Source organism: Schistocerca piceifrons, chromosome 6 (genome assembly GCF_021461385.2).
Source record: "Schistocerca piceifrons isolate TAMUIC-IGC-003096 chromosome 6, iqSchPice1.1, whole genome shotgun sequence".
NCBI lineage: Eukaryota > Metazoa > Arthropoda > Insecta > Orthoptera > Acrididae > Schistocerca > Schistocerca piceifrons.
The window spans coordinates 200,271,662-200,284,705 of NC_060143.1; the positions used below are offsets into that span (position 1 = coordinate 200,271,662).

General features: G+C 45.4%; 1 protein-coding gene across 2 annotated transcripts in view; it reads right to left on the reverse strand.

Annotated features, from left to right (window-relative positions):
* The window catches only part of LOC124802826, a 361,534-nt gene that overhangs the window by 89,402 nt on the left and 259,088 nt on the right, over positions 1–13,044 (reverse strand). For both annotated transcript variants that reach the window (XM_047263832.1, XM_047263831.1), the window contains exon 2: positions 7,396–7,613. In XM_047263832.1, the coding sequence (XP_047119788.1) occupies positions 7,396–7,613 (218 nt within the window). The remainder of the gene's footprint in view (positions 1–7,395; positions 7,614–13,044) is intronic.

Sequence of the window (13,044 nt, forward strand, 5' to 3'; positions counted from 1 at the left end):
AGGGAACAATTAACCGATTCACTGCATAGGCAGGGGACACAGTTTTGATATAGGCCTCTTAATCTGCCCATTAGCAGTTTCCACCATCACAGCATGCACATACTTATCAGGAACGCGAAACAGCTGGTCAGTGACACCCACCCTTCATACCAAGGGAGGCAAGTTATCCTCCTTGACCAGCACATGATCGCCGATCTGGAGATGCCATGCTGCCTCTGATGTCCAATTTCTGCGTTGCTGCAGATCATTTATGTATTCTGTGGGCCACCTCTTCCAAAAGGACTGATGCAACTGCTGTACAAGTTGCCATCTGTGCAACCTATTGACGGGAACCTCAAGGACAGAGGGTTCAGGATGAGTACAAAGGGGCTGACCAATTAGGAAATGACCAGGAGTGAGAGCAGCAGGAGAATCTAGGTCATCGGAGAGAAGACACAATCGCCTTGAATTCAAGCATGCTTCTATCTGTATTAACACAGTAGCCAGTTCTTCAAATGTCAGTACTGCATTGCCAATGGCGCATTTGAGATGCGACTTCATGCATTTGATTCCTGCCTCACAGAGTCCACCAAAGTGAGGGGCATGAGGTGGAGTGAACCTCCAACTGATTCTCTTTGTGGTCAAAAAATTCACCACACCTTTAACAGTAGCATCATCAGAGAAAAAACGTTTAAGTTTATTGTCTGCACCTACAAATGTGGTGCCATTGTCACTGTACATGTGAGACGGTTCCCATCTTCTTGCAATGAATCTCCTGAGGGCAGCCAAAAATGAACTTGTTACCAAGTCAGTAACTAATTCTAAGTGGATGGCCTTGGTTGCCATGCAAGTGAATAAATCAATATAAGCCTTCGTGGTAACCTTATTCCGTCTTTCACCATGCTTTACAGCAATAGGGCCTGCATAGTCTACTCCACAGTGCTGGAATGGACGAGACTGGTTTACTCTAGCTGCAGGTAGCTGACCAATGAGTTGAACTGCTGTCTTGGACTTAAGCCTAAAGCATTTTAAACATTTACCGATAACTCCTTTGATTGTGTTACACCCATTGGGGATCCAAAACCTCCTATGCAACATAACTAACAAAAGTTGTGACCCAGCATGCAACAAATTTTCATGTTCATCTGTTCTGAGAATTTTTGTCAGATGGTGCTTAGGCGGTACGATAATAGAATGGCGTTCATCATATGGTATATCAGCATTCATTAATCTCCCTCCCACTCGCAAAATACCTACGGCGTCAACAAATGAGTGCAAATCCCTTGATTTGCTATTATGTGGAATAGGGGAACTGGCATTCGGCAAAGCGATCTCATTACCATATTCACTATGTTGAGCTGTGCCAAAGGCCCTTTCCATAGCGTTTTGGCATTGCTGTGGAGTGGCCCAGTTATCCTTTCTGACTGCTGAAGCCTAGTATTATTAGCAGTCCTCAGTGCACAGGCCAAAACTCTGTAAGTTTTCTTGAATGATGAATATTTACACAGCAGTTCATCATCAAGTTTAATGATCGACACCAAGAATCGACACCTTCATTCAGACGCATCTCCTACACTAAGTGGAGTGCAGGTGTTGCAGTCGGGTTGCAAGTGGATAGCCATGATGGGCCAGATCACCACTGAACGAGTGAACTCAGAGCAGCTGGATTAATACCACGTGAAAAGTGGTCAGCAGGATTATCCTCTGATTTGACATGTCTCCAGTTGGCAACTGAACTCAGTTCCTGGATTTCAGTTGCTCTGTTGGCAACAAAAGTTTTCCAATGACCAGGACTACACTGCAGCCAACAGGAAACTATTGTGGAGTCCATCCCCAAATGAATGTCGCCACCATCTATGATGTCTAATGCATTGGCCACCTTGTGAATGAGTCGAGCAAGAAGCAGAGCACCCCATAATTCCAGTCGTGGAAGAGATTTTTGTATTACAGGGGCAACCCGAGATTCGGCTGCAGCCAATGAGACCAACACACTGTTATTGGGAAGAACACATCTGATGTGTACACGCACACTATATGCCAAATGTGAAGCGTCACTAATTTAACATACCGGGGGCAAGGAATGATCTTCTTGTTAATCAAAATTCCATTTAGGGAAGGCAGTTGCACACAAACAGCATTCCATTAATCAGTGAGGTTGGATAGAAGAATTTCATCCCAATCAAGGCTTAGTGGCCACAAGCGCTGCAAGAACAATTTACATCTTATGACTGCTGGACCTAGAATCCCCAGTGGGTCATAGATTCATGCTATTGTAGACAGGACACTGCGTTTGGTAACCTTTGAGAGCCGATGACTCTTCAGCTGTACATGGCACTGTAATGTGTCAGAGCCAGGGTGCCATAATATCCCTAACGTTTTTATGACTTGTCCACCAGTAAGATGACAAGGCAAAGACGTTTCTCTGTCCTGCACAGGAATTTTTTCCATGACCTTGTGACTATTGGAACACCATTTCCTCAGTGGAAACCCCCCAGAAGCAAGTAGTTGAGTCAGCTGGGTTTGTAGTTCCTGAGCTTCAGTTTCTGTAGCTGATCCATTTAAGAAGTCGTTCACATAAAAGCTAGACATCAACGATTGAGATGCCATTGGAAACCTGTTTTGATTTTCCAAAGCCACCTGTTGAAGACATCTAGTAGCAAGAAAGGCAGCAGGAGCGGTTTCATAATTGAGTGTAAACAGTCTATATTCTTGCATCCGTTCAGATGGTGATCCTCGCCACAGAATTGTCTATCGTCAGGATGGAGAGACACTTGGCGATACGTTTCCGCTATCTCAGCTGACAGAGCAGCGTTAAAGGAGGGAAATTTTATAATAATGGAAAATAAATATGGCTGAACAGTCGGACCACCTATCAAGATATCACTGAGAGATACTCTATTAGAAGTGGCAGCAGAGCCATCAAATACTACCTTCAACTTAGTAGTGAAGCTAAATTCTTTGAAGACAGCATGATGTGGAACATAACACTTCGGACCAATAATACCTTGAGAATTGGAGACCTCCATGTGTCCCTGTTCAACATATTCATGCATGAATGCAGAATATTCCTTCTGGAAATTCGATTGCCTTTTAAATCTCCTCTCAAGAAGCGCCAGTCTCCGAGAGGCTTGTTGTCATGATTCACCTAAGGTGTTACAGTCAGCTCACTGGCAGTCGAACCACAAATCTCTTTCATCTCGTGCAAAGTGGCGCATATTTTATCCTGCTTACTCATCGTTTTCGTGGACAGTTCCTCTAACTCCCAAAACGTTTGCAGTTTGGCGTCTAAATTCTCACCTCTAACAAAGCGCGAGGTCACTGTAGAACGAGGCATGTTGTATGCAGCTGAAGGCTTCCTACCAGACAAAATCCAGCCAAATTTTGTTTCGATCAGTGAAGGATGACTTGGTTTCAAGAATTAAATCTACTGTGGTAGCCTTTATGAATTCTGGATCAGGGAGCGGAAGATTACATGGGACACTCCAGGACCTTGTGTCTATCTTGCTCACTGGTAAGTCACTTGTGACATGGTCTATGATAGCACAAGTGGATCTAACATGAAAGTCGTTGAGCCTAGATTACAGTGCAACAATACAGGTGTAAGACACTGAGCCTGCGAAGGCATTGTTTATGCCTTTCACAGAAAACGAATGTTTACTTCGTTTCAGTTTTAACTTCTCTGTCATGCCCTTAGAAATAAAGGACAGCTGACTCTCACTATCTAGCAGAATGCAAAAACTGCTGTCTACCCAAGCTGTCCTTAATGCTAACAACAGCTGTGCCAACAAAATATTACAATGGATGTTTGCCTTCTCTTTCGTAGCTTGATGGGCCAAGGAATGGCCTGCTGATTCACTTTTCTGCCCATTCCTTGGTTCAGCAGGCTTATGGAGCAGTATGTTGTGCCTTCCTTTACAGGTCTTAGAAGGAGAAATCTTGCATTTAGTCGAGAAATGACCAGAGCGGAGGCACAAAAAACAAAACTTATTTTTTGTCACATATGTCCGCCGCTCATCAACATTTAGCGATTGAAACCCCTTGCATTTAGTGATAGTATGAGGTTCACTACAAAAATTACATGACTCCTCAGTATCAGCATTATCCAAATGAGCCCTCCTCACATGTCTCGTTTGATTTAAATTATTGGCATTTCCTTACGCATCCCTTGAGGTGTTATCCCTGAACCTGATCAACTCAAGGGCCTGACATTTTTGTCTCTCAAATAATCTATCAGTTGATTTAATGTGGTGAATGCCGACCCAGACATCTTCACCTCCCACTCTTGACAATCCGTGGGTAGCATACTAGACAGAATCTCTTCCGAAAGAATAACTTCATGAAGTGGTACATCAGGTTTGAGAGCTTCTAAGGCCTTCAAATGGCTACATACGTGATTAATTGGTTGCTTATAATCGCTCGCTGTGCCATGGACGACCGTAGGTAAGGCCAACAAAGCCTGATCATGTCTGGCTGCAATTATTTTTGGGTTATTATACTTACTACGTCATAAGTGCCCAGGCTATCGATAAGTTTGCTGTTGTGCAGGTATATGTTTCAATAGGTCTTTAACTTCACCTCGCAAAGACGAATTAAGGTAATGAAGTTTTTGAACATCATCAGTTGAATTGTTATTCATAATGAGTCTCAAAAGTTTATCCCTGTATGATGACCACTTAAGGTAGTCACCTTCAAAATTGGGCAGGTTAAGAGCGGATAGTTTCAAAGAACTGACACTGCCTGATGGATTCGAGCCCAAAGGCTGCGAAAGCTGGGTGTACCTCTTCATTCCTTGATAGTGGATTCAACGAAGTCCCACGAATCCACGAATTCTGCCCTGTCTTTACTATAATCTGTTGATTCGTCTTCAGTTTCCAGCCGTGTTTGAGACGACTCAGAATCAGTCTGAGTACCAGTCAAATGGTTCAAATAGCTCTAAGCCCCTAGACTTAGATCTACTTAAACCTAACTAACCTAAGGACATCACACACATCCATGCCCGAGGGAGGATTCGAACCTGCGACCATAGCAGGAGCGCGGTTCCGGACTGAAGCGTCTAGAACCGCTCGGCCACAGCGGCCGGCTTGAAGACGAGTCAATCGACTTAATTTTGATTCTAGAATTTCGATGCTGGCACTGCCTGCAGACTGCACAAAGCTCGGTAAGCGCGCGAGAATGACCTTCCTTACACATCTCTGCTTGACTAATTTCGTTTTCTCTGAGAGTTCTATTTTAGGACTGGGAAGATGATGGAAGGAAGCCAACAGTTGCATTTACCAGGTTGCAGCGGCAATACGAGGCGGTACGGACTGGAACAGCAGCGGCGTCACGGGCACGGGAAGCTGGCGTGGCAGGCGTTGCAGTCTCTGACGGCGCAAAGTTTTGGCGGGAGAAGGAGGTGACGTCACCGATGATGCTGGCACCGACACATTTCTGTGCTTCTCGCGTTTGAGCCTGAGAATCATTAAACGTTCGCAAATATGCCCTCGATCACCGTTGTTAAGGCAGTTATTGTCGAAGTCCCGAACAGGTCTCCGGAGACTCGATAGCGGTCACCAAAGAAACCGACAGCTTGTGCAGCTCACACGTGGTTTTTTAAAAGTACATAAATACCGGAAAATAAATCCGCGCGAAGGTAAGTTCCACATGGTCACTGTACCCGGTCCGGAGGATCAAGAAATGTACGCACGAGCTCTTCTTCTCGTGGTGGTACATTGGGTTTGAGTGTACAGTGTGAGAGTACTCACCGTCCTCCCCTTATTTCCACTCACAGTAATTGGACGGAACAAATTATATGGTGTAAGTGTTTATTAGAGTAAACCTTACAACGTGCACAGGCAGCGTGCTAACTGCGGCTCCTGGCTTAGCTGGGAGACATACACGCCCGCCCGCTACAGGGTCTCGAAGCTACCTGCTCGGCCGTTACAATGACGGCTAACTTTACCTGAGGGCACAAAGGACCTGGGAGATCCACTTCCGCACGTAGGTTGCAAGATCTCACGACAGGGAGCAGACTATACTGGACAGTCGGACCTGCCCAGTTTGGAAGCCGGAACTTTGAATCAGTTGCAGTGTCCAAACAGTGAACTACAAATAAAAAGAACGATAATCGATCGTAGCAACCTGCAGACCAACGTGCAAAACAAAAGTGCTACGAAGTTACACACCAGTCTAATATTATAGTGGAACGTCAGTACTGTGTACTTCACTTCTTGACACAGATGTGCTTGTGCGATGATGACCATGTTTGGTTGGTGGGTGTAAGGTGCCTCTTACGTAGGGAAGACATTTTTACCAGTTTTAATAAATTATTGTCTCTTATTGATGTATTCACGATAGGAAGTGCTGCAGTCCGTAGTCGGCCATGAGTAGGAGAGCATTTCCCACGCTGGCTGGCTAGGTGACGAAGCGACCATATGTCGCGCGTAGTGAGGTGGGGCTCGGTGCTGGACCGTAGCAACAAGCGTCAGCCTGGGAAATATAAATGACAGGAAGTACCGACATCTTGGCGCCAAAGTCACCGATTTCGTTTATTTATATTTAATAATTAAAGTCATTTTTGACAACATGAATACTAGGAGGGGCCTCTATATGTTTAAAACTATTAATCATAATTTTGCCTCGTTAAAGTTCACACCCGTTCATTAACAAATGCATATCTTAGTAAGTACGAACTTGATCGGAAATCCACGAACTGTGACGAAACTAGTAAAAGATACGGACTGCGCGCCAAAGTCAGCAGTCGGCGTTAAGAGCTCTTTCTGTCTTGTTCGATGGTATTCATGCTCTCGGTTACGAGTAGTTTGTGGGATGAGTGTTTCATTATTGATCTAATAGGAATAAAAGTGATACTAAGGCATTCTGAATGTTAATTTCGAGTAAATAGATACCCCAGAGTCAATCGACAGCAATTTCAGACAGTTAGCTTCCACCGACAGAGACATCCAATGCGCCAACGAAGAATCTGCACGGGACGACATTTACGAGAGCTGCACCGCGCACAGGTAGGAGGAAATGCGACGACACGACCCACGAAGGCGGATCAAGGAAGGTCCGACTTACACACGCAAATTCTGGGTGGAAATGCTGACCAGTTATACTGTACGACACATATACCACCCTCTACGGACTCGCGACTAAGCTGAGTAATAACAGTATCAGTTTAGAAGCGAGGGGATCTTCCATGGGGCAAAGAACTGCGGGGTCATCACCACCCGTACAATGTCCCAAATTTTACACACTCCAATCTCGCCAGTTTTACGAGTGATGATGAAAACATGAGGACAACACAAACAACTAGTCCCCGGGCAGGGAAAAATCCCCAACCCGGCCGAGAATCTAGCCCGGGCCCCCGTTATCCAGAGGCAGCAACGCTAGCCACCAGACCACGAGCTGCGGACGCGCTGGTGCGGTACTCACGTCGACGTGGTTGCCCAGCGGCGGGAAGGCCTTCTTGTTGGGCTGCTCGCTGGGCGTGTAGCGGTAGAACTCGTGCCGGCCCTTGTACCACTTGACGGCGTACAGCCGCTCGTCGCCCAACTGGTAGTGGCAGGCGAGCCGCGCGGACCGCCCCCGCAGCACGTGGCGGGGCACCGAGATACGCACGTCGTGCAGGCACTGGCCGGGCGACCACACGCCTGCAACACAGGCAACACGGCCGCACACGTCACCAGCTCGCCGGGCAATATACAATATACAGCGTGCGCCGGGAGTTATGCAACCTAGATTCAAAAATTTCAAACGCATTGAAGCGCCAAAATTAAATAAAAAACACTCTTATAGCCATGCGTATTAAAATAGAGAGATATAACAGGCAAAAGACGGTGCTCCGGTTGGCAATGTTTATATAAGACAACAAGTGTACTAGCCTGTTGTTAGGTTATTGCTGCTACAATGACAATTAACAAGATTTACGTGAGTCTGAACGTGGTGCTATAGTCAGCGCACGAGCGGTGGGTCACACCATCTCCGAGGAAGCGATGAAGTGGGGATTTTCCAGTACGACCATTTCACGAGTGTACCGTCAATATCAGGAATCCGGTAAAACATCAAATCTCCGACATAGCTGCAGCGGAGAAAACATCCTGCAAGAAGGGGTTCAACGACGACTGAAGAGAATCGTTCAGCGTGACCGAAGTGCAACCCTTACGCAAATTGCTGCAGATTTCGAAGCTGGGCCACCAACGAGTGTCACCGAAACATCTTCAATAAGGACTTTCGGAGCCGAAGGCCCACTCGTGTACTCTTGATGACCGCACGACAAAAAACTTTCTGCCTTGTCTGGGCCAGTCAACACCGGCGCTGGAGTGTTGATGACTGGAAACATGTTGCTCGGTCGGACGAGTCTCTTTTCAAATTGTATCGAGCGGATGCACATGTACGGGTATGGAGACAGCCTCATGAATCCATGGACCCTCCATGTCAGCAGGGGACTGAGCCTCATGAATCCATGGACCCTCCATGTCAGCAGGGGACTGTTCAAGCTGGTGGAGGCACCGAAATGGTGTGAGGCGTTCTGTTGGAGTGATATGGGACCCCTGATACGTCTAGATACCACTCTGATAGGTGAAACATACGTAAGAATTCTGTCCTATCACATGCATCCATACATGACCATTGTGCATTCCGACGGGCTTGGGCAATTCCAGCATGACAATGCGACACTCCGCACGTCCAGAATTGCAACAGATTAGCTGCAGGAACACTCTTCTCAGCTTGAACACTTCCGCTGGCCACCAAAAGATATTTCCATGGACACCCCTGCATGATTCGTAGTGTCAATTTCCTCCAGCACAACTTCAGACATTAGTCGAGTCCATGCCTCATTGTGTTGCGGCGCTTATGAGTACTCGCGACGGCCCTACACGATATTAGGCAGGTGTCTTAGTTTCTTTGGTCTCTTCATAGTAATTAATAGTGAATCAGGTGGCAGAAGGAACAGGACTTCTGGCCACGTGCAGGCTTAATAATGCACGCGGCTCACTAAAAAACATCAAGACACGTTCATAGGATTTGTCGACCTGGAAAAAGCGTTCGACAATGTAAAATGGTGCAAAACGTTCGTAATTCTGAGAAAATAGGGGTAAGATGTAGGGAGATTTGGGTAACATACAATATGTACAAGCCCCCAGAGGGAATGATAAGAGTGGACGACAAAAACGAAGTGCTCGGACTTAACAGGGTGTAAGACAGGTTCAAATGGCTCTGAGCACTATGGGACTTAACGTCTGAGGTCATCAGTCCCCTAGAACTTAGAACTACTTGAACCTAACTAACATAAGGACATCACACACATCCATGCCAGAGGCAGGATTCGAACCTGCGACCGTAGCAGTCGCGCAGTTCCGGACTGAAGCACCTAGAACCGCTCGGCCACCGCGGCCGGCTGTAAGAAAGGGATGTAGTCTTTCTCGATACTGTTCAGTCTGTACATCGAAGAAGCAAAGAACCAAATAAAAGGTTTAGGAATGGAATTAAAATTCAAGGTGAAATGATATCAATGATACGATTCGTTTATGACATTTCTATCCTGAGTGAAAGTGAAGAAGAATTACATGATCTGCTGAATGGAATGAACAATCTACTGAGAGTAAATCGAAGAAAGACGAAAGTGGTGAGAAGTAGAGGGAATGAGAACAGCGAGAAACTTAATACCAGGATTGATGGTCACGAAGTATATGAAGTTAGGGAATTCTGCTACCTAGACAGCAATATAACCAATGACGAACGGAGCAACGGCGACATCAAAGGCATTCCTGGCCAAGAGAAGTTTGCTTGTATTAAACATAGACCTTAATTTGAGGAAGAAATTTCTGAAAATGTACGTTTGGAGCACAGCATTGTATGGCAGTGAAACATGGACTGTGGGAAAACCGGAACAGAAGAGAATCGAAGCATCTGAGATGTGGTGCTATAGACGAATGTTAAAAATTAGGTGGACTGATAAGGTAGGGAACGAGGAGGTTCTGCGTAGAATCGGAGTGGAAAGGAATATATGGTAAACACTGACAAGAAGAATGGACAGGATGATAGGACATCTATTAAGGCATCAGGGAATGACTTCCATGGTACCAGAGGGAACTGCAGAGGGGAAAAACTGAAGAGGAAGACAGAGATTGCAATGCATCCAGCGATGAAGAGGTTAGCACAGGAGAGGAATTCGTGGCGGGCCGCATCAAATCAGTCAGATGATCGAAGACTTAAAAAAAAAAAAATAGGAACGCGGGAAAGCTCTTACGAACAGCGTAGTGAACGCATTATCAACTCGACGTGGGAAGGACTCTACTAGCTGTTGGAACTCCCTTGCGATCAATGTTGCCTCTATAGCCGTCCATAATTGCGGAAGTGCTGCCGGCGCAGGAAGTGTTGCTCGAGCTGACCTTTCGACTATGTTCCATAAATGTTCCAAGGGGTTCATGACTGGCGATGTGGGTGAGCATGTTGTTCACTCTAATGGTCCAGAATGTTCTTCAAACCAATCGCGAACAATTGTGGCCCGCTGACATGGCAAACTATCATCCATAAAAATTCCATTGTTGTTTAGGAATATGAAATCTATGAATGACTGATTATGGTCTACAAATATCCAAAACTAACGATTGATAGTCAATGATCGGTTCAGCTGGACCATGTAAACACAGCCCACATCATTATCGAGCCACCACCAGCTTGCACGGTGCCTTGTTGACAATTTGGATCCATGGCTTCGTGGAGTCTGCGCCAACCTCGAAGCATGCCATCAGCTCCTACTAACTGAAATCGCGACTCACCTGACGAGGCCACGGTTTTCCGGTAGTCTGGTCACGGTTTTCCAGTAGTCTAGGGTTCAACCTATATGCTCACGAGCCCAGGGGAGGCTCGGCAGGCGATGTCGTGCTGTTAGCAAAAGCTCTCGAGTCGGTCGTCTGCTGCCGTAGCCCGTTAACAAAGAATTTCACCGCACTCTCCTAATGGGTAAGTTCGCCCCGCATTGATTTCAGTGGCTATTTAGCGGTGTGTTCTTGTCTGTTAGCACTGCCAATTCTACGCATAAGACGCCTCTCTCGGTCGTTAACTGAAGGCCGTCGGGCACTGTATTGTCCGTGGTGAGAGGTAAGGTCTGAAACTTGGCATTCTCAGTAAACTGTCGATCTTGGAATATAAAATTCCCTAACGCATTCCGTAATGGAATGTCCCCTGTGTCTTCCGCGTTCAAAGTCTGTTAATTTCCGTCGAGCGGCCTAATCATTTGAACTCCTTTTCACATGAATCACCTAAGAACGAATGACAGCTCCACCAATGCGCTACCCTTTTGTACCTTGCATGCGCGATACTACTGCCATCTATATATGTGCATATCGATATCCCATGACTTTTGTCACCTCAGTTTGGTCCGATTAAAATAACTTGACAGTGGTTGTCTGTCACCGAGCGTTACAGTGAGTAAGGGGTTCCTTATATGAGAGGTTTACTGTTCACTACTGGAGCAAATGTAATTTCGATGTATTGCTCACGCGCTGCCTGCTATATAAAACATCTCTGCTGCAATAGAATCGCAGGTCAGAGCAGTGTCGGCAGCAGTAATAATCGCTCGCTCCTACAGAGCAGTCGCAATAGTTCGTTGTTATGGAGCAGTCGCAATAGCTCGCGGTTATGGAGAAGTGGTAGTAGCTCACCGCTACAGTACAATTGCTAGCCATGTAAGAGCAACAGCAGTCGCCGCTGGTGCAGCGCAGCTAATTGCCATGTAGTGTAAGGTAAACTTTATTATTCTTCATCGCCATGCGCTTACTTAAATCTGTTGTCTGAGATGTTAATATGAATTTGTTTCAATCGTTTTGTGATTTGTCAGCACTGATTAAGTCAGACCTGTAATGTTCAATTTTTTTGTGTAATGGCCTGCAGAAATGTTTTCAATAATAAGGTTTTTCAGAACATAACTTTTTACCAGTCATTTACCTGAATTTAAATATTTTACAAATTTTCCCAGATCATAGTCATGTGTTGTTTAATAATCAGAGGACCAGCTATGCAGCTGTGTCAACAAGCGAAGTCGGTTTTTTTTCTAATAATGAAAATCTCAGACAAATGTTGTTCAGTAGTACTAGATAGGCCAGCATTGCACTAAGCTGTGCCATTCAGGAGCCGATATATAGACAGCGTTATCCGGCGACATCATTATGAGGTAAGAATTTTTCAGTTTATTCAAGTTGATTTCACAGGGCCATGACGTAGCGCTGCTTACGTCCAAAATTTATTAGTTTCAATTCTCAGTCAATTTAGTACCGGAAATTTTAATATACGGGAAGGTTACATGTGTTGTCACATTGGATGCCGCTCGATTAAAGGTGACACGCAAACACGGCGGGTCACTTCGCAAGTGTTGAAATGCAGCTGATGTAACGAGGAACATTTTGGAAGCCGTCTTGTATGGTGGCAACCCGAGAATGTCCACAGCTCATTTTATGTGACCAATGACTGAACAGCGACAGACGAAGCGTTTTGTAGTCCTGAATTTACGCTCATGTCCTAACCTAAGCACAGCTTCGTGATGTGTACTGTACCAACAAAACAGCAGCCAACGACCTGTGTTAGAACTATTAACCACAGTCACTTTGTTTATGGCAACAGCTTAACACACACCTCTACAAGAAAACAAAAGACAGAAAAATTTCAATTTCAGCACTAAAAGCATACTGCAGCTTCTCACTTTCATTGGTTACCTCAAATTACTCTGTAATTGGCTATACGAGGTGACGCGACACCAACCGATGAGATTTTCTGGCTGGCACTCGATTACAGCTTGCAGTCGACACAGGCAGATACCAAGCGAAGAGAGAATTATAGGAAGAAGAAATAAGAGCAAATAAAAAGGTTATTCCGTTGGTGAAAATGATGAGCAAAAGATGAAAAATAAGAAATTACAACTAGAACGATTATCTGAAAATAATAAGGATCAGAAATCAATTTGATAAAGATTTACAAATAATAAAAAATTATACCAGCTGACGAGATTCGAAATCACGACTTTCTGCACAGCAGAACTGTTACTTATCCACTGCGCTCCGACACCACTGCCTGTTAGGTTGT